General features: G+C 52.5%; 10 protein-coding genes across 10 annotated transcripts; 5 read left to right on the forward strand and 5 right to left on the reverse strand.

Moving 5' to 3' along the window:
• Positions 1-80: 80 nt before the first annotated feature.
• Positions 81-5,371, forward strand: BGZ61DRAFT_384869 (uncharacterized protein). The gene is made up of 2 exons (XM_046242712.1): positions 81-379; positions 431-5,371. Exons 1-2 carry the CDS (start codon positions 145-147, stop codon positions 5,239-5,241), a joined length of 5,046 nt encoding a protein of 1,681 aa, XP_046107202.1. The 5' UTR covers positions 81-144; the 3' UTR covers positions 5,242-5,371.
• A 1,908-nt stretch (positions 5,372-7,279) lies between these two features.
• BGZ61DRAFT_529423 (uncharacterized protein) lies at positions 7,280-8,259 on the reverse strand (the record flags this gene model as incomplete). Its single annotated transcript, XM_046253398.1, has 4 exons — positions 7,280-7,303; positions 7,353-7,701; positions 7,816-8,089; positions 8,151-8,259. The coding sequence occupies 4 exons, from the start codon at positions 8,257-8,259 to the stop codon at positions 7,280-7,282; spliced, it is 756 nt and encodes a 251-aa protein (XP_046107203.1).
• A 185-nt stretch (positions 8,260-8,444) lies between these two features.
• Positions 8,445-8,624, reverse strand: BGZ61DRAFT_285709 (uncharacterized protein; the record flags this gene model as incomplete). Its single annotated transcript, XM_046238510.1, has 1 exon — positions 8,445-8,624. A coding segment is annotated over one exon (180 nt), but the record flags the coding sequence as incomplete, so codon positions are not given.
• A 238-nt stretch (positions 8,625-8,862) lies between these two features.
• BGZ61DRAFT_474843 (ankyrin repeat-containing domain protein) lies at positions 8,863-10,721 on the reverse strand (the record flags this gene model as incomplete). Its single annotated transcript, XM_046248614.1, has 2 exons — positions 8,863-10,601; positions 10,694-10,721. The coding sequence occupies 2 exons, from the start codon at positions 10,719-10,721 to the stop codon at positions 8,863-8,865; spliced, it is 1,767 nt and encodes a 588-aa protein (XP_046107205.1).
• Positions 10,722-11,406: 685 nt separating this feature from the next.
• BGZ61DRAFT_177914 (uncharacterized protein) lies at positions 11,407-12,168 on the reverse strand. Its single transcript, XM_046237648.1, has 3 exons — positions 11,905-12,168; positions 11,548-11,847; positions 11,407-11,497 (listed from the first exon to the last, which is right to left on the reverse strand). Exons 1-2 carry the CDS (start codon positions 12,012-12,014, stop codon positions 11,613-11,615), a joined length of 345 nt encoding a protein of 114 aa, XP_046107206.1. The 5' UTR covers positions 12,015-12,168; the 3' UTR covers positions 11,407-11,497; positions 11,548-11,612.
• A 265-nt stretch (positions 12,169-12,433) lies between these two features.
• Positions 12,434-15,144, forward strand: BGZ61DRAFT_585857 (peptidase family M49-domain-containing protein; the record flags this gene model as incomplete). Its single annotated transcript, XM_046256422.1, has 6 exons — positions 12,434-12,483; positions 12,555-13,326; positions 13,768-14,258; positions 14,310-14,551; positions 14,607-14,656; positions 14,716-15,144. The coding sequence occupies 6 exons, from the start codon at positions 12,434-12,436 to the stop codon at positions 15,004-15,006; spliced, it is 1,896 nt and encodes a 631-aa protein (XP_046107207.1). The 3' UTR covers positions 15,007-15,144.
• A 663-nt stretch (positions 15,145-15,807) lies between these two features.
• Positions 15,808-16,143, forward strand: BGZ61DRAFT_529427 (uncharacterized protein; the record flags this gene model as incomplete). The annotated part of the gene is made up of 1 exon (XM_046253399.1): positions 15,808-16,143. The coding sequence occupies one exon, from the start codon at positions 15,808-15,810 to the stop codon at positions 16,141-16,143; it is 336 nt and encodes a 111-aa protein (XP_046107208.1).
• A 120-nt stretch (positions 16,144-16,263) lies between these two features.
• BGZ61DRAFT_504231 (P-loop containing nucleoside triphosphate hydrolase protein) lies at positions 16,264-17,686 on the forward strand (the record flags this gene model as incomplete). The annotated part of the gene is made up of 6 exons (XM_046251793.1): positions 16,264-16,508; positions 16,548-16,642; positions 16,701-16,810; positions 16,877-17,105; positions 17,137-17,260; positions 17,344-17,686. The coding sequence occupies 6 exons, from the start codon at positions 16,264-16,266 to the stop codon at positions 17,684-17,686; spliced, it is 1,146 nt and encodes a 381-aa protein (XP_046107209.1).
• Positions 17,687-18,230: 544 nt separating this feature from the next.
• On the forward strand, positions 18,231-18,854 carry BGZ61DRAFT_345716 (uncharacterized protein; the record flags this gene model as incomplete). The annotated part of the gene is made up of 3 exons (XM_046239815.1): positions 18,231-18,537; positions 18,593-18,718; positions 18,781-18,854. The coding sequence occupies 3 exons, from the start codon at positions 18,231-18,233 to the stop codon at positions 18,852-18,854; spliced, it is 507 nt and encodes a 168-aa protein (XP_046107210.1).
• Positions 18,855-19,320: 466 nt separating this feature from the next.
• On the reverse strand, positions 19,321-19,851 carry BGZ61DRAFT_529430 (uncharacterized protein; the record flags this gene model as incomplete). The annotated part of the gene is made up of 1 exon (XM_046253400.1): positions 19,321-19,851. One exon carries the CDS (start codon positions 19,849-19,851, stop codon positions 19,321-19,323), a length of 531 nt encoding a protein of 176 aa, XP_046107211.1.
• Positions 19,852-19,973: the final 122 nt, after the last annotated feature.

The raw sequence follows: 19,973 nt of genomic DNA on the forward strand, positions 1-19,973 counted from the left end.
CTGAAGGCATCAGCAAGGGTGTCGCCGGCGCGTCAGTCGCATGTGATGCGTGAATCGAGACCTTGCTTCGACGACATTATCTTCGGATAATGCACACGCTCAATCTTGTCGAATAAGACCCGATGGAGCGAAAGGCCGAGGACCATGGACCTGTTCCGGGTCAGACTGAATTGCATCGATCATTACCAGGCCACGCCGACCCGTTACGACCCCCAGCTTCGCAACGATGTACCGCTGTCGCAAATCGCCAAGGGACCCAAGGTGCCCGTTATCAGGGTCTTCGGATCGACTGAGACGGGTCAAAAGGTCTGCGCGCACATTCATGGCGCTTTCCCGTATCTCTACGTGGAGTACGAGGGCGGCTTGAACACCGATGACGGTTGGTTCGCCTATGATGACTGCGACACTTTGTTGCTGACTTTCCTCTAAGTGGGCGCCTACATCTATCGCCTTCACCTCTCTATTGATCATGCTTTGGCGGTGAGCTATCGGCGCGATCAATATGGTGACAACGCGAGATATGTGGCCAGAATCACCCTCATCAAGGGCGTGCCCTTCTACGGCTTCCACGTCGGCTACCGATTCTTCCTGAAGATCTACATGTTCAATCCCATTGTCATGACGAGATTGGCGGATCTTCTCCAGCAGGGAGTCATCATGAAGCACAAGTTTCAGCCTTACGAAGCCCACCTTCAATACCTTCTGCAGTTCATGACGGATTACAATTTGTACGGGTGTGACAATCTCGACGTATCAACCACGCGCTTTCGGTCCCCTGTTCCTGAGCATGACCAAGGGTCCAATTCAGTCCATCTCTGGCATAGTCGGTCCATCCCAACCGACCACATTACCGACGAGACTGCCCTTCCTAGGGTCAGCCACTGCTCAATCGAGGTGGACATTTGTGTACACGACATTCTCAACAGGAAACTAGTCAAGCAGCGATCGTTGCATCATGACTTCGTCGAGCGGATCAATCCAATTCCCGAAGGCTTGAAACTGGTGCACAGTATGGCAGGTCTCTGGAAAGACGAAACCAAGAGGCGGAAGCGCAAGATGCAAGACCCAGGCCAAGGCAGCACCCCGTTCCCCCCGGAAGTTCTTGTCTCGATGTCTGCCGATCCTCGACAATCACAGTCACAAGGCTGGATCCACGAGGAAGAATACCGGGACCAGATTCGAAATCTCATTACATCCGAGAAGAATGCGGGTAAAGGCGAGCTCAGCTTCGAAACCTTTCCAAAGGCCTTGCCCTTTGAACACACCGTCAAAACTGCTCTTGAATCCGTCGAAGACCTTTTCCCATCAACTCTCATGCCAGTTTTGGGGCTTTCCCCGAGCCAAACCGAAGGACTAGATCCTGCCAGCAGTGTTGAGGTCGACGAGAGAAAGGTCCTTCAAGTCGGCGAGGGACCTGATGAGTGGTTTCCCAGTGACTCCGACGAAGAGGCTATCACCATGATGCTGTCAATGGAAAAGAAAGCCGCCAAAGCTTTTCAAGACCAGACAAGTAAACCGCCTGAGAGTGGATCCGAGGACGAGCTGAGTGATTCGGATGACCTCTCAGTGCTTGGAATCTGCCAAAGCGGGCTGAGAACTGGCAAGCTTCCAGAAATCCCATTTAGTCAAAGTCTCATCAATGCTGCAGACAAGCAGGGGTTGGTTGGACGAGCACTGAAGACGGTTCACCCTACTTTGTTGAATAAGACGGTGCTTAAGCGTTCTCTATCGGAATTATCATTATCTCACCCCCCTGTCAAGCGATCCAGACGGGACGAACCACTGGGACCCAAAGGCGAGGGGATCTCCCGAGGCAAGGGAGGAAACTTGCCCATACAAGCATCCGGGTCAAATGAACCAGAAACATTGAGGCGTTCTTCGTTGGGCAAATTCCCAACATCTTCACCGCAGGATACTACTGGTTCCAATCAGACCCTGAACTTTGCCACTGTGAAGGACCGAAACGATCCCAACACGAAATTTCGTCTCAGCCAGAGGAGTCAGCTATCATCTTCCCAGCAGAGCGAAGATGGTGGATTTACGAAGCATGTTTCCTTCGATCTTAATTCTTTTGAGCAAGTTGGGGATGTACCTGCATCCCAGTCTGACTACTTTCCCTCTCTGACATCGTCGGACCTCCACTTTGAGGTCAGTCCGCAAACAAAAATTCAACGAGCGATTGGAAGCCTATCAAGCTCTCAAACCCTTCTCTTTTCATCACTGCCTCCCTCCGCCTCGGAGGTGGTAACGTCCATGAAAGACCACCTTGTCCCGGACGCCATCTATCAGGATGCCTATTACAGCAGAGAGAAAGACGTCCCAAGTAAACCTCGGGAATATGCAGGACGAGAGTTCCGACTTGAAAGCAACACGCTCCCTTTTCTCCCGGAGTTCGACCCAACGGCTACCTCACCATCTAGTTACGGCCTCAAACAAGGCGCTCGCCTGGACAAATCGGAAATGGGTCGCGAGTATGCCCGGCAGAGCAAAAGCTGTACGTGGAGGAGCTGGGAAATCGCAAACCCGCCACCCACTTTCGATGAAGTAAAGACTTGGTGGGACGAAAAGGAACGGCGTGCGACGGAGGAACCGACATCCAGCTACTTGGCGACGCCGAAGCAATATCTCTCCCAGATTGAGGGTCCGACACCGAAAAACAAGCACGGGTTCAAATATACACAAGCGAACGGGCAGACGAGCGTTGAGCACGAAGTCCAGTACATGAGCACGATGAGCTTGGAGATTCATGTCAACACGCGGGGCAAGTTTGTGCCCAACCCCGAGGAGGACGAGGTTCAATGCATGTTCTGGGCTCTGAAGTCGGACGAAACAGTGCTCGATAGCCAAAGCTCTCTGGATCTAGTCAAGTCGGGTATCCTCGTGCTATCCAGTGACCCCGACTTGCCGCGCCTCATGCGACGCCAGACGGCGGTTGAGATTGTTGAAGAGACTGCCGAGTTGGACTTGATGGTCAGAATGGTGGAGATTGTCAGGACCCATGATCCAGACATTCTAACTGGGTATGAGGTTCACGGGAGTTCATGGGGCTATCTAATCGAGAGGGCGAGGCTCAAGTACGACTACAATCTGTGTGACGAGTTTAGTCGAATGAAAACGGAATCGCATGGGAGGTTCGGCAAAGAGAACGACAAGTGGGGTTTCAACACCACCTCAACCATTCGAGTCACTGGAAGACACATGATCAACATCTGGAGAGCCATGCGGGGCGAGCTGAATCTCCTTCAATACACCATGGAGAATGTCGTTTGGCATCTCCTCCACCGTCGGATCCCTCATTACGCCTGGAAGACTCTCACGACTTGGTACAAGAGCGGCAAACCACGAGACCTGAACCGGGTGCTCCGATATTACCAAAGTCGAACCAGACTGGACATTGAAATCCTAGAGGCCAACGAGACTGTTTCGAGGACAAGCGAGCAAGCTCGACTGCTCGGTGTCGACTTCTTTTCTGTATTTTCGCGAGGATCCCAGTTCAAGGTTGAATCAATCATGTTCAGAATCGCAAAACCAGAGAACTTTATCCTCGTTTCGCCCAGCCGAAAGCAGGTCGGTGGCCAGAACGCGCTCGAATGCCTCCCTCTCGTCATGGAGCCTCAGAGCGCTTTCTACAACAGCCCCCTCCTGGTCCTGGACTTCCAAAGTCTGTACCCGAGCGTAATGATTGCATACAACTATTGCTATTCAACCTTCCTCGGGCGAATTACCAATTGGAGGGGCAGGAATAAGATGGGCTTCACAGATTACAAGCGGCAGCAAGGCCTCCTGGAGTTGTTGGAGGACCACATCAACATCGCACCCAACGGAATGATGTACGCAAAATCCGAAATCCGCAAATCTCTCCTCGCCAAGATGCTCACGGAGATTCTGGAGACTCGAGTCATGGTCAAGAGCGGCATGAAGCAGGACAAGGGTGACAAAACACTTCAGCAGCTGCTGAACAACCGACAGCTTGCCTTGAAACTGCTCGCCAATGTCACCTACGGCTACACCTCTGCATCATTTTCTGGCCGCATGCCCTGCTCGGAGATTGCAGACAGCATCGTGCAAACTGGGCGAGAAACTCTGGAGCGGGCGGCTGCTTACATTCATTCGGTTGAACGATGGGGAGCCGAGGTCGTCTATGGCGACACCGACAGTTTGTTCGTCTATCTGAAAGGGAGGACGAAGGATCAGGCATTCGACATTGGCAACGAAATCGCCAAGGCCATTACGGACATGAATCCTCAGCCCATCAAGCTGAAGTTTGAGAAAGTCTACCACCCGTGCGTTCTTCTGGCCAAAAAGCGCTACGTCGGCTACAAGTACGAGAGTCGCGACCAGGTGCAGCCAGAATTTGACGCCAAAGGAATCGAAACGGTTCGCCGTGACGGGACGCCAGCAGAGCAGATGATTGAAGAAAAGGCCCTCAGACTGCTCTTTGAAACGGCCGACCTCAGCCAAATCAAGAGATATTTCCAGAAACAGTGCAACAAGATAATGCGCAACAACATTTCTGTGCAGGACTTTTGCTTCGCCAAGGAAGTCCGACTCGGGACGTATTCCGACAAAGGTGCACCAACCCCCGGAGCGTTGATCAGTACCAAGCGAATGCTGGCAGACGCGCGCGCAGAGCCGCAGTATGGAGAACGAGTTCCCTACGTCGTCATCACGGGCGCACCAGGGGCACGTCTCATCGACCGGTGCGTGGCGCCCGAGGAGCTACTCACCAACCCCCACTGGCAGCTCGATGCGGAATACTACATCTCGAAGAACCTGATCCCGCCGCTCGAGCGCATCTTCAACCTCGTCGGAGCCAACGTGCGGCAGTGGTATGACGAGATGCCCAAAGTGCGGCGGGTGCGGCGTCCCATGACGCTGGGCACGAAGAAGAGGACGCTCGAGTCGTACATGAGGTCGACGCACTGCCTCATCTGCGGAGCCAAGTTTTCTCACGGGGACAATCCACTGTGCCCGCGCTGTCGCAAGAACGTCCCGGCGTCGCTCTTCACACTGCAGACGCGGGTGAAAACCGAGGAGCGCCGGCTGGAGGAGGTGCTCGCCGTCTGTCGCAGCTGCTCTGGACTCGGGCCTATGGAGGACGTCGCCTGCGATAGCAAGGACTGTCCTGTGTTTTGGACGCGGATGAAGCAGACGAGCAAGATGCAAGGTGAACGGAATACCAATCGGCCTGTGATTCAGGCGCTGGTGGATGGGGTGGAGAAGCTATCCCTGGAGTGGTGATGGGGTTTGGCGAAACTTGTATGAATTATCTAGGAATAGCGTTAAAAACAAGCAACTCCTAACGGGTCTTTGGATGTTTACCAAGACTTTACTCGGTGAATGTCACCTGGGAGCAGTTCTGCAATTTCACATCTGGCTTGGGGCTGTCGCAGACCGAGATCTTTCCTTGCGGTACACCTACGGCGAAATTCGCCCAACGTATCTCAACTTGTACGCTCTGCTGCCAAGGATTGCAACCCACAGCGCACTAATAAGCGCAGCGGTAAAATATCCAATCGCTCAGGCGGACATCTGCCCAGAACCGAGCCTGTGAAATATCGCTTGGTGTGAAACAGAGCTGTTACCGCGTTGAGCTGAGATGCGGGCGTCAAGAGTCGGAGCGCCCCGGCCGAGGTTGCTCTAGAATTGGAAATGCCCTCGCACGCACATGAGGTTCCCCATCGAACATTTTGATGTCCCAATCTGGCCATGACCGCAAGCGCTGCGTTTCAGGCGACTGGTGCCAACGCGCGTTTGGCCGCCCACTGATCTGGCCGCTTTGGCCGAGCGTCACAGGGGTCACGAATCACTCTAGGCCGTTGTTAACGCCGATATAGAACCTAAGCGCCTGTACCAGCCTCGATCCAACTCTCTCATCGGTGGACGGCCAAGGACGATCCAGTGGCCAGTACGTTGAGATCACAGTCGAGAAGATCACGCACACCTTCTCTGCTGACGAATCCGTGTTCCGTGACGCCAAGGGGAAGAAGAAGACTACCAAGAAGGTAGACTGGGAGTCAGGAAAGTATCAGGGAGACAAGGTCTGGATGTTCCGTGGATGTTCCGCACGGAAGACCGTGTACTTTAGCCGCAAGAAGATTGCCTAGATGTTCGGCTATCGTGATGCAGGGTTGATCCTTTGTAAATTAGAATTGAACAGCAAGCTGCGCTTGGCTGGCATCTGTAGCCCATGGTTTGTATTTGAACCTCTGTCGAATCAATTCAATCGGATGTTGTTGTAAAACAAAACGCTATGCCGAGTTGAGAACCACCATTCCAATGTCCCGGCCTGGTCGACGTCAAGCCAGCTACTTCGTGCTCGACTAGCCGGAGGCTCAGTTGTAACATGTGCCACGTAGCCCCATGATTTCTTGGTCCGTTTGCCGCAAAAGTACAGCTTCTCGAGCTTGGCAACCATGATGGGTTCGACGGCCCAATCTAGGCGAAACTGGCCTATGCTTTCGCGATGGCCATCGGCGTAATGTAGGAGCATCCCCATCACCGGCCGATATACAGAAGTGTGGTTGACGCAAGGATGAACCTCAACCACGCCCAGCATGGAGCACGATGAATGAAGCCATATTTCGTTACTTTGAGTGTAAGGTGGTGTGGAGATGGACTGGGGCACCTCCGGCAGCACATCTGGGCTGGCTGGCATACCCGGCTTGGCGATGGTAAGACGAGCAGTGCCATAATCAAAAGCAACGAAGTTAATACTGCATTTGCCAGGAGTGCCACCAGGGTCATTAAAGTAGACTCGACATGACTCGCGCGGGAGGGCAGTTATACGTTGAATATTGGCGTTTTTATATCCATAGAGCCCAAATAGAACGGTTCGTTCTCAGGTTGTAGAGAGCTGGGATAAAAGTATTAGTATAGGCCGAGAGAGGAAGGAGATGACACCGCGTACTATAATTCCGATAACCTCAATATCGATAATTAAACGGCCGGCCCGCCTACATATTTCGGTAAGATATTCGCCTTGGTTTATTGGCATATACATCCAAAAGCAAATATTGGAGTTAACGTCCTTATATAACCTCCTATTAGGCTTTTAACCTTGTTTATGGGATATAATATCTAGGATATTTACTTTATCGGTTGCAACAGAGTATCCGGTGATATCGGGAGAATTGCAATCAAAAAAGCACATCCTAAGCCTAGTTAGGTATTTTTATAGTATTTTAAGCATCAAGAGGTCGACCACAGAGGGAGGAAATGGGACTGGGACTTGCCAGCCGATGTGAGATGCTCCGGCGGTAGGCTTTTTAACGGTGCTCTAGATCTTCCTCACCATCAGGCCCTGCTGGTGTATTAGAATCGGAATCGCACATTGAGGGATGATCACCCACGTTGGTCTTGATGGCGACAGCAGAGGGAATCCTCTCGTGAGGAATGTGTCTCCACCAAGCACCGGGGACGCTGGGGTGGCTTCTACACCATTCGTCACGGCGGTTGGGCGAGACGAAGATGACTCGACGGATCCCAACGTGATCCTCTGCCACAAACAAATCTTTGCTTCCATCGTCGCCGTCCGGCCCTTGCTTCTCGGTTCGAGCTGGGAGTAAGAGGTACGCTTGCTTGCTGGCGTCAGTTCCAGGTGCGTTCAGTAAACTTCGGACGTAGTATCGGCCGTCCACCTTGACGTATGTTGAGTACACCGGCTGTGTCAGGTCGAGCACAGAATCGCCAATCACATCACTGCGGTGCACTAGCTCCTCTGTGTTGAGAACGGCGCATTCTTGGACCAGAGGCTCAGCAATCATCCGCCACAACTCGAGGGGAAGTTCCCGGGGCCAGCGGATCGCCAATTACAGGTTCTGAGCCAAAGCCCGCTGGATATAGTCGGCTCGTCGTCGCTCTTCATGGGCTAGTGCGACAAAGGCGTACTTGGTAGCGGCAAGGAATGCTAGAGTGACTGGATAGGAACGGAATTCGTAGCAGCGGGAGTGGAAGCACACGGTCGCTTTGGTGCGGGATAGGCAATGGTCACCGAGGCACAAGTGAATGTTGATGTCTAGGTCCTCGTCGTAAATGGACAGGTGCTGTTGAAACTCGAATTCGCCTGAAACGCGATCATCGCTGACGGCTGGTAGGAGACGCGCGGGTCAGTAGCAGTCGAGGGCTGGCGGAGCGACGCGGCGCCATACCTGCGTAAACCAGCTCATTGTCGTTCAACGCGAACTGGCACAGTCTGCACCGGGCCTCTGTGATGCAGTAGTACGGCGCCGAGTCCTCCTCGCGTTCGTTGTCTGCCATGGTCGCGGAACTTACAGGCGGCGGCTGGTCGCCCTGCAACGCAATTCTCCAGCGTACGTATGGTCTTGACATGTTTTGAAGGTCGAACCAACGGAGTTATTCTGAACGTCTTCAAAATATCATAAACTTCCTAGTTATAGTTCCTTTTGTAACCCGCGCAGTAGCTTCTCTGTCCGAGTCCATCGGTCGGAGTCAAAAAGAATCGGGTGCTGATGCTCTTGTCCCATCTCCACTGCGTAATCCAACGGTGTCTTCCCATGTGCATCGCGAAGCCCTGCAGACAATCGCATTTCGTCGCAAAGGAAATGTACAACGTTTCCCGTTAGATTGCCCCCGATGGCACTATAATGAAGGGCAGTTCGCCCTTGTTTATCCTTAGCCCTTAGATCTACGCCCCGGCTTGCTAGTGTTTGTAGCAAGCTTATAGAAACTCTGCGGGATCTAGCGGCCAGGTGTGCTAAACCCAAGCCTTTTTCCGTCTTGAACGCTGGGTTTGCACCAGACTCAAACAGGAGACGTAACACTTCTGGGTCATTGTTGCCTATGCAGAGGACGAATGCGCTGAGGTATTTGGCCATCGGCGACATTCCCGCATTGTCAAGGTCATTGATGCCAGCTGACTGTTTCAGGAGATACTCGGCAGCAGTAATGCCAACCTTGACGCTGTTGCAGATGATGCAACACGTTCTCTCTATGGTTGTCTTTCGATGCCAGGAATGTTTCTAGAGACGCGTCCGGCATGTGGTCCACTGCACTCTGCATCATTCCTAGATGTCCATTTTGTGCCGCGTAATGCAGAGCATTGAGTCTGTTGACATCGCTGCCCATGGGATCCGCTCCAAGTGTTAGGAGGGCAGTAATAGCGTCTAGGTTTCTATTCCGGGTGGCGAGATGTAATGGTGTTTCGTCCTTCTTTGTGCGTACTGAGATCTTGGCGCCTTTGTCGTTAAGCTTCCTGATTATGGACTCGGAGGATTCTCCGCTGCGGGCTGTAATATGCAATGAAGAAATGCCGAAGATATCTTGGGCATTGACGTCGACCTTGTTATGTTCCAAAAGAAGACTTATAATGGTCGACCGGGCCTTGTAGATCCAATCCTGGGTTGAGCAGTATTCGTCCTCACTATCAGGCAATTCCACAAAATCAAGTGCAACCTCGATTCGGAACATTGGATCGTTCCAGAAGTCCACAATCCCAGGCCATTCCGGACCATATAAATCTCGCCTTAGCGCTAGATGAAGTGGTGTCTTGTCGTGGCCCGAAGGAAAGTTTGGATTGGCACCATGGTCCAGCAAGAACTTGGTCATCTGTTGACTACCCGTCAAGGTAGCGAGGTGCAGAGCAGTTAAGCCCTTCTCTGTGCGGGCTTCTCGTACGGGATATTGCGCACCATCTCTCATAACATAGACCACTCTGCCCTGTTGATAACCTGGGATGTAGATGTCTCTCGTCACTAGCATATCTACCGGTGTTCCGGCGTCGAGGAAAGCTTGGGCTATCTCGTCCGCATCGTTTTTGACTGTGTAGTGGAAAGGAGTTATGTTGTCGACGTCTGGGTCTAGACTCGCTCCTCTCTGTAGCAGCAGCTGAACGCATCGTTTCCAGACGTTGAGCACAGCATAGTGCAATGGGGTTCTCCGGTCTGCATCCCATACGTTGATGCATACACCTCGTTCTATGAGCCATTCCGCGGTAGCTTCTGCTTGTGCACCCCCATGCTTTGCTGCTAGTAGCAACCAATTTCGGGGCATTTTTGATTCTGAAGAAAAGAATTGAGCGATGGAGGGTGGCTCGGATAGAGCGAGGCGGGCATGTAGCGCACTATATTCCTTGGAATAATCCAGCAGCGGGTGGAGTTGCCTATTAGCTCTTTCGCCTGGTGAATCTTCATCCACCTTCAAAAACTCAACGTCAAAGACAGAGAAGAGGAGATAAGTGAGGTATGATGTTGTAATTGCAGCGTTAGCATCTGGATGCCAATTTACTCGCGTCCGCTCCAAGTACTCTTGTATCGTGTAGTGAATTAAACTGACCGTCTGGCTGCGTTCGTCAACCGTAACCAAGCCAGCGCAGACAGAGACCATGTCCTCGATGTCGATAAGACTCTCCTCGTCAAGATTAGAGTCTGTTTCCTGGACGACAACTGCTGCTTGGAGCTCTGCAACCTGAAGCGGTCTCTTTGCAAAGGTAAGCCATGCAAGGACGTCCTTAGCGAGCACTCTATGATCCGGGTACTGTCTCTCTATCCGCTCCATTGCATCCAGGTAGGCCTCGTCGTATGCTGATGACCCGGTTGGCAAGGCTGCGAGTGCGTTTCTGAGCGTCGTGACAGACAATTTACCTACTAAAAAGCAGAGATATAGGCGGGCAAGGAGGAACCTAGGGTCATGTTAACATTGATGGCGTCGATACATGAGAGGTGAAGCAACGTACATCCCTCCAATCGATCCCAAGATTGCATTACAAATATCTTCTTGAAGTTGCTAGTTACGCATGACGAACCCACCCAGCTTCGACATCTTACGATCGAGGTATTCGCGAACATCAGTATCTTTCGCGCGTATCTCGAGGATACTGCTTCCTTCTAACTCCTTGCCATTAATAATCTCGGGGATAGCCCTGGAAGTTAGCAAGGTATTTGCTCCCTGCAAGCCTTGGAGCTGGGCGAGAATTCCTCTCCATACAGGACATTCGTCAAGACCGTTAATAACTATAAAGACTTGTGAATACAGAGACGCTACGGATTTTAGCGCACTAGCTATTTCTTTGAATGATGGCCGAGTGTCCTTTGCTTTGTGTTTGTCGTATAGAGTGCTCAATGCGTCTGGCAAAGAGTCTAGATATTGCGCAAGCTGCTTGAGGATATTCGCGAGAATCACACTAGCGTTCTTGTTGTCTTAGTGTTTGAAATTGCAGTAATGATATGCTATGCCAATATCGCTCTTATTCCTGAAAAGACCCAGAAGATAGTTGATTACAATGGAGGCTAGGAATGTCTTCCCCGCTCCTAGAAGGCCTGGATAGAACAACACCTCTTCCTTGGTTTTGATCTATTTTTAGAATTCGTTAGAGTATAGAAGCTATTCGCCGGTTCCCTCTTCATACTCATTAAATACCTTCCTTTGGCGTGAGCCATAATTAACAGTTCCAATCCACTTCAGGATTTCATGTTGTTCCTGTTGGTTCGATTGCTCGGTGAGATGATGAAGGTCCTGTTGAATCCTGGAAGATCTTTGACTATGCTCCTTTCAGTCCACTAGAAGTTAAAAGGGAAGCTTTCTAAATACCTGGATAACTGTCCCTTAATTGTATTAAGTAGTGCGAGATTGAGCAATATCCGACTTCAAAAACCTTAAACGTCATCCAGGTCCCAAATAGACCTTTTCCAAGCTTTCTTAACACATTGGGTCGTACTCGTACTGCAAGCCCCGATTTCTCTATCCTTGTCAAGCCTCTGGAGCAAATCTTTTAAAAGACTGGTGGAGTCGTCCTTGATACTTTGTAGATTTGCTCGCTGCTCGGGTCTAGGTTCGCATCCTGATAAAAGGACATCGATATCTTGGACGACGTTCGAGAAGTTTCTGAGACTACCAGTCGAGTATAAGTGAGGAGGTGCATGCAGGGTTAGTGCAACATTCACCTACTCATTTGATATGCCATTATACTGACTGGGCGCATCCACAAACCGTTTCCGAGCCTGAGTAACAAGCTCTAGGATTTTGATAAAGTCGCCCACGCCGACCCCGATACTCATTTTATCGGCAAAAAGACTCGAGGTGAAAAATAAGGACCAGGCTCAACTGGTCCCCTATTGCTGACAGTGTCCTTCTGACCACTTGATGATAAATTCGGAGAGGTCGGGCGCCCTGATTGATTCCCTCATGAAGTGCTAGGTTGGGATCATCTTGTCGAAGGGCGCGGGGGGAAGGCAGTAAGTATTTGATGCCCAAAGTGCAGATGCATGTAATTTAGGCAGCAACGAGACGCCCTCATGGTTGGAGAGCGTCCTGCGTCCGAGACCGCAATCAGGCTGTCAGCTCGGAATTCACGTTCCACGCATTCAGCGAGCTGTTCACGTGCTCGGCAATTAGTGAGATATTTGACGTGATTCGGCAAACTAACCCGCTGGCGCATCATGGCCTGCCCAAAGGTGCCTATGGGAACTATGCCGCGATGCGATCCAGCCATGAGGCTGCACTGACGAACTCCTCTAGCTCGTCAGCGTAGGCATAGGCCATCCGACAACTCATTGGCGCTGACGAAGCGAGCATCTACTTCACTCCTGGTGGCACAGGAGCGAACATTCTCGCGATAGCAAGCCACCTTCGCCCCCACGAGGCAGTCATTTCTGCCGCCTCAGGTCTATTGTCGGCAAGGAAGGTGGTGCTATAGAGGCAATTGGACACCAGATTCTCGTTGAACCCAGCGCCGACGGCAAATTAACACCAGAGAAGATTCAGTCGGCTTTCCACCGAAGCTCACTCTTCGCATACCAGCCCAAGGCCAAGATGGTCTTCATCTCCAACGCAACCGAGGTTGGTACCATCTACACAAAGGCTGAGCTGGCAGCCATCGCCTCCGTGTGTCAAGATCTGAAGCTGCTGCTTCTGATGGACGGTGCCCGCCTCGGCGCGGCCTTGGCCTCCCCGAAGAGCGACATATCAATGCGCGACGTCTATAACCTCACCGATGTTTTCTGGATCGGAGGCACCAAGAACGGGGCACTGCTCGGCGAGGCTGTTGTCATTAAGGATCCGTCCTTTGGGACACAGTTTCCCTACCACATGAAGCAGCGAGGGGCGCTTCTCGCCAAAGGGAGGGTTTTGGGCATCCAATTCAGCACGCTTCTGAGGGATGACTTATTTTTCCGCCTCGCTCGTCACTCCGACGTTGCCGCGGCCGACATGTCTTCCTGTCTGGTGAAGTTGGGATTCAAGCTCTGGCAGGAGACTGAGTCTAATCAGGTCTTCGTTGTTTTACCGCCGGAATTGGTCCAGGAGCTGCAGGAGAGCTTCGACTTTTTCATTTGGGACACTCTCGGTGACGGCTCTTTGGTTGTCCGGTTGGTAACTTCATGGGCAACGGATGTGGTGGAAGTTGAGAGGTTCTGAAAGGTGGTGGAGCAGTGGAAGAACAGATGTTGAGGGCTCTTCTGGCGTTTGGACATTTCTTCGTCCCAAAGGACGGACAACATTGTATCACGATCCAGCGGAACGACCAGCCGGAGCGCCTTATTATCGACGTCGAAGCGCCGCTTGGTTCGGGGCGAGGATTGCCTTGGAACAAGTCTCCCCGGAATCCCCGGCCATATTCGATTTCGTGCTTGAGCTCTACCGAACTTGCTCTGGGGATTGGGAGTCACTCGTCAATTCTCACATCAGAAATGAGGAGCTCCACCGCTTTTTGACCTACGCGGCGACATTCTTATCCAATGTTGGGAATTGTACGCTATAATCACGTCCTGGATCTGTGTGAAGTTGTGCTGATCTGTCTACCTTGACCTACAGGGCTCTGGCGATCAAAAATTTGTGCCCGATGTGACGGCTGATTTTCTTCACCAGCTCGCCGCCAAGTCGCCCTTGCTGTTCGAGCTGTTCGGCAAAATCTCACTGTTCATCACCTCCACCCCCCCCTACGGCCTCGGCTATCCTAGCGACATTACACAAAGCGCCTACTATATGGGCTCCGGTATCACGGAGCACGATATTCAGATGGCTTCCAAAGTCCTCGAGCGGAATTCCATCTTTCCCGAGAACACGAGAATCCGCAAAGCAGAGAAGGGCGGCGACTTCGAGGTGCTCCTCGCGTCCGTCGACCACACCGACCTCGGCCGAAGCTTCCGTCTTCCCGACGCAAAAGGAATCGTGACGCTGACGCGCGGAGATCACTCTTCCCACCCCGAGCGCGTGTGCGCCGAGCTCTTCGAGGCACTCAAGTATGCTGCCAACGACAGACAGAGAGCTTTTCTGCACGCCTGCATCGAGAGTTTCAGGACTTGGTAGCCTGGATACGTACCGTGACGCGCTGCGTATCTGGGCCCAAGACAAAGCGCCGAGGGTCGAACACATGTTGGTTTTCTGGAACCGTACCGCGACCCTCACGGGATACGATCCGAGTTTGAGGGTCTGGTGGCTATTGCTGACGACAAGGAGACTGCACTGCTCGCCAAGTTGGTCGAGGACTCGGCGAGGTTCATCCGTCGGTTGCCTTGGGCAACAGGAGCAGAGAACGATGGGAAGGGACCGTTTGAGAAGAATTTGTTGGAGCCGCCGGACTTCTCAAGCATGCACGGTACGTCAAAGCCCCGGCATTCTATGTTCTGCTTTGTTTACCAACGGGCTTGAAGCTCTTGCATACTGCTCCAGTATCATTTTCCCAGGAATTAATCTTCCAAACGTAAGCCTAGTCACTACCAAATGATACTCCACCAATTCCTAGTGCTAAATCTGGGATAGTACAACGACATCCGGCAGGAAGAGGGCTTCAAGAACGTCATCATTGCCAACAGAATGGCCGTGGAAAGCCAAGCCCAACAGTACCCCTTCATCGATGCCTCAGAAGCTCAAGAGTTCAAGAGGTGCAAGTTCCCCGCCTACTACTCTCCAAAGTGGAGGGCGAATGCATCGAGTGGCGGCAGACGGTGCTGGCGACGAAACCTCCGCCCCTGGTTTTCGCGCAGGCCAATACTTTCCTCGACGGCGACACAGTCGTGCTCAGGGAGTACGAGCCGACGGTCGAGGGCGTGATTCAGAGCTGGGCGGAGAGAGGGGTTTGATCGGGACTCCTAGTGCGGCGTGTCTGGTCGGTCGTCATCATTCTTTCCTTCTCGTTGACAGCTTTTCACATTGGTTTGCTTCCTCAGTCATTACCGGGGTGTTTGGCAGCATCAAGGTATTGGAGGATCTGAAACACGGCTTGTACCAGCGCCAGGAAAATGCCGACCGATCCAAATATGAGCACACTCCAAAAGGCCAGCCACGCCGGCGAGTTGCGCCGGTCCGCCCACAGCTGCAGAATCGACTTCGGTCTCTTGCTTGACGCGTAGCTGCTCAGTCGCACGAGCCTGCTCCGGAGGTGGGGGAAGTCGTCGACCAAATCGTATTCGTCGCGTTCCATGAACTCCATCGCAAACTCGTCTGGTGGGTGCTTCCGGGCGCCGAGCTGTGGTAGGAACTGGTCGTGTCCGTCGGCGAGGATCCGTGCGAATGGGCGTAGGCTTCGAAACACCTCTCGGGACTTCTTACTCTGCCCAAACAGCAGGCGGTAGGAAAGCAGGACTTGTTGAAGGAGCGGTCGTTGTGGCTGGAAGCCGAGTTGTTGGAGGACCCATCAACGATACCACGCGAGGTCGTCGAAGGTTGGGTCTGGGATGCGCTGGGCAACATGTTTGCAACCAGTAACCATCAGTATAGACACAAGAGAGAACGGCAAGGTAGGCGACTTCCTCTTTCCTATTATGCAAGCCGAGTGTACTGACCGTCGTTTGCCCCGTGGTCGTAGCTGAACCCCCAGCCCGCTGTGGCACCAAGCCCTGGAGAGATACTGGGATGAACTCCAGGGCACCGAAGAACTATCACAACATTCTCGAAATCTACTCCCTCCAGGAGCTCGTCGGCTCTTTCTCATCCGTTCGGCTTCCGGCTTCTGGGCATTATTCCCGTGTCTTCTCCCTTCATAGACTTGACCCCAGGCTCAAGTTCGTCGATGACTTCCCAGCTGTCCTCGCCGTGTGTTTTGGGGCCGACGCGACATTGACGGCAACGGTCTGGGGCAGTATCAGGCTCATCCGAGACCAAGCGTCCTCGGCTGCCGAGACTCTTGAGGATATGCTCGACTTGCTCGAGGAGCTTAGTCTGACCTTGCCGCGCTTCCAGATTTTTTGAGGAGACACTTCCCCTAGACCGCGAGCTTCAACGGGCCGTGGTGGATGTGTATTCCGAGATTATCTGCTTCTACGCCAGGACCATCCACTTTCTCCGGAGCAACCCCTGTCGTTAGCCGCGATGAGAGTGGACAGGGAGAAGGAGAAAGAACAGCAGCACGTTCGCTACAGCAACATCCCTTCCCCCGCGAATCCCAAGTTCAGCCGCCGTCAGAACACCTTGGAGATGGTTCGCAACACCCTTGGCCCGGATGCGTATTCGCCGTCGACCAAGTCCATAGCCTTGTTTGGCATGGGCGGTGTTGGCAAAACCCAGGTTGCAATCCAATATGCGTACCGAAACCTAGACCAGTTCAACGCCGTTCTGTGAGTTACGACCGACAACGCCATCACCATAAACCAGAGTTCTCGTGTCATCGCCGAGGCCCTCGGGCTATTGAAGTCGGGAGAAGAACCAAAAGATACCGTGTGGACGGTAAAGAACTGGCTCAGCACCACAAGTAAGTCGCCTCTGGTTCGTCCTATCCATCTTCTCGCGTGTTGACACATCCACCTTAGAGACAACTTGGTTGGTCGTTTTCGACAACGCCGATGATCTCGCGGCATTAAAGGTCGTACAGCCAGGGTCAACGCGCGGTTCGGTGCTGAGAACAACGAGAGACTTCACCGTCGCCACAACCCTGGCTTCTTAGCATGCCCAACTTACCGCACTGGCTGAAGACGACGGCAGTAAGAGGCTTCTCAAAGTTATCGGGTCGGAAAATGCCTCGCCGTCTGACACTCAACATGCAATCGCCATCAGCCGGGCGTTTGATGGACTGCCTCTAGCGCTCGCACAAATTGGCGGGTTCATCACGAAGCGAAATTTGTCTCTCCAGGATTTCTTGCCCTTGTACGAGAAGTATTCTTCCAAGATCGACTCACGAAAGGTGCCCGGCAGCGACTACGAGTATCCTAAGCGGCGTCTGGGACGTGTCCTTTGGGAAGCTGACAGAAGTCTCAACCTGTCTTTTTAATGTACTGTCTTTTTTCGACCCGGATTGTATCTCCGAGGAGATCTTATCCCAAGGCTCTGGCGGCCTAGATGATGAGTTCGCTTTCCTGGCCGACGAAATGAGGTTGGTCCCACCTCCGCCCCCCTATCTCAACTATTTACAGCTAACCTCGCGAGTCAGACAAGTGACCATTTCTTTTTCTTCAGTCTTGGCGATGCGTCTGAGGAACTACTGCGCGCTGCGCTGGTGAGCCGTACCGGGGAAACCGCCGTTCTCACAGTTCATCGTCTGGTGCGGTCCGCGGCCAGAAAAAGGTTGAGCGATTTCGAAAGCATCAAGTTCTTCGAAGCTGCAGTACACATTTTATGCTGGGGCTTCCCAGATGACTCCAAAGTCGACATCGGCCGTCAAGTTTCAGCATGGATCCGGTGCGAGAAATGCCTTCCCCACGTCAACCGTCTCGTCGAGCTCTTGGATCAACCCAGGAACAAGGACATGGCAGGAGACGGGCAAAAATATGCCGATATCCTCCTTAGGTGCGGCTGGTAAGGTTGACCCTCAACACGTTAGAACAAAAAAAGAGGTTGCTGACCATCGAGCTACTCCCCCCAGGTACCTATACGACGCGAGATGTACTCCGTTGCCAGGCGCATGGTTGACCATGCCATTTCCATGTTTGAAGATACCACAACTCTCGCCTACGCCAGCACCATCGACCTCGGTGGCCTACTCGGCCCATCTGACTGAGGGGGCGCGCGCCCTGGCGCCTTTCCAACGTACCTTGGAGATCCGCAAAGCCCGTCTCTGCCATTCCGAGATCTGACCCTATTGCACCAGCAGTTCCTGTTACTAGGCTACTTGCCCCCTTTTTCTGTCATCTTTTCAGCTACTAGTATTGAGGGCGAACGATCCGCTCTTGGTGGGTAGCAGCCACGACTGGGTGTGGCACATACCTGACCCTTCTAATTGCATTAACAAGTTGTAGTTCCCAAGGCCGTACTAAATTGTTAACAATCGATCTATCCATCAATCATCACTCACCATCGTTTTTTTTTGCGACTGAATCGAAATCGCCTGACGTGGATTCAACGCGATGCTCTCTCGCTGCCGGGCCCTCAATCCACTCCGCCTCAGCAGCTGCAAGATTGGGCTAAACCCTTGGTTTCGCTCGTATCACAACGCGATCGCAAAGTTCACCACCATCGATCCAAAGGGTGTACCTGTTTCCTACAAAATCGGAATTAAGATCGGTGAACCTAATGAGAGCTATGTGTACGTTGAGCCTGAAGTCGGGAACGCTATTAAATCTGCAATTATACGCCAGCTTGGATCGGACCGATCAGACTATCGCGAAACGCTTCCCCTCCAATTTAACCATAATTCTCGTCACTTCTCTCATAGTAAGTGCTATTCAGAATTCAATAACTTATATCGATCTGTATTGATATATAATAGAGTCTGTATCGCTTCCTCGTATTGAAATCCCTCAAAACTTGGGTCAGTCAAATAGCAACATGAGTCCTGCTACACTCTGGCTTTCTGGCAACTGGTATGCTATTACACTTGATGGAACACCCGATGGTCAGTATTATTAATAAAGCATTCTTCTGAACAACTCTAATTAGTCCTTATTTTATTTACAGAGAGCTTTGAACGAATGTCAAGAGAAAGTGCCAGCGAACTCAAGGGCGCACTGGAGAAGTTGAAGGACAGCTAGTTATCATATATAATGAAATGGGCTCTGATGCTATTAGGGGCCTGAGAGCCGGCACACGATGCGTCCCGAAATCTGACATGGTCAGCAAGTTGGCCCAGTATGACTAGCGGCAGATGCTGCGAGGCCGCTCCCTCCATTGGGATGCCACCGTAGAGCCGGTCCTTGGCCGTCTCGAAATAGAAGGCTGACAAATCGTGGTTGATAAAGTGGTTGATGGCAGCGACGGCGCGAGCGTGGTTGTAACTACTGTAGGTGTTGTCATGCTGAGCAACGCTCTGGTGTGCCACGTAAGTGAGAAGCGACGACTGAAACCAGCCTCGGTGCCCATCAGACCCCTCCAGATAGACATGGGCGATATGGCCACCATCGCCTGAGGAATGACGACAGGCGTCCATCGTGTATTGAGACTGGTCATCAACGGGAGATGAGAGAGAAATCCCGAGGCTGCAGAAGACCCTGCAGTCATCTATACCGATACCCGGCGCCACGTGCACCAGGCCAGTGCCTGTTGAGGTCGATACGGAGTCGGCATGGATGACTGTGGGGTGCCATTGATGCCATGGAAGGCATTCACATACTCTGCGGAGCCGATCAAGCTTGATCCCTGGATAGACTCAACGACCGTCTCTGACGGCGAGGGAGATAACGGCATCTCCTGCAACTTCCCGATGGGAGGTTTCGCCACGAGACCGAGTCGGCTGCAAAAGGACCCAGGCTCCTTGACGAGAGAATGTTGCAGATTGTTGTCAACGGCAATTGCCTTATTCGCCGGAGGCGTCCAGGGAGTCGGAGTACACACAAGCGCACTGGTCACTTCGCCGACATAGGAGAGGGCATCAGGAAGTCTGGTCTGAGGAGGCTTGACAAAGGAAGCCGTCGAAATGTGTTGCTCGTCGTCTCCAATGGCCCAAAGCTTGAATGGGCCCCGCTGCTTAACTGCTGAAGGGCTTTGAGTTTGATCGGCAGCCCATGGCAGTCCCAGCCAGGAATGTATCATACTCTCTTCCCCTGTCCAAGCTGAAAGCGGTAGATGATGTCCTTGTCTATCTTATTGAGCGCGTGGCCAGCGTGTAGGCTGCCGTTTGCGTACGGGGGCTAGATGCGAGTAACAGAAGGACA

Source organism: Ilyonectria robusta (assembly GCF_021365365.1).
Source record: "Ilyonectria robusta strain PMI_751 chromosome Unknown BGZ61scaffold_5, whole genome shotgun sequence".
In the NCBI taxonomy this organism is placed as follows: domain Eukaryota; kingdom Fungi; phylum Ascomycota; class Sordariomycetes; order Hypocreales; family Nectriaceae; genus Ilyonectria; species Ilyonectria robusta.

What these genes read in the sequence shown, in the direction of transcription:
- BGZ61DRAFT_384869 (XM_046242712.1), top strand. Translation starts at nt 145, where the DNA reads ATGGACCTGTTCCGGGTCAGACTGAATTGCATCGATCATTACCAGGCC. An exon ending in CGGCTTGAACACCGATGACG is followed by an intron (nt 380 to 430) that starts GTTGGTTCGCCT and finishes CTTTCCTCTAAG; the next exon opens with TGGGCGCCTACATCTATCGC.
- BGZ61DRAFT_177914 (XM_046237648.1), bottom strand. Translation starts at nt 12,014, where the DNA reads ATGAGTATCGGGGTCGGCGTGGGCGACTTTATCAAAATCCTAGAGCTT. An exon ending in TATAATGGCATATCAAATGA is followed by an intron (nt 11,848 to 11,904) that starts GTAGGTGAATGT and finishes CTCGACTGGTAG; the next exon opens with TCTCAGAAACTTCTCGAACG.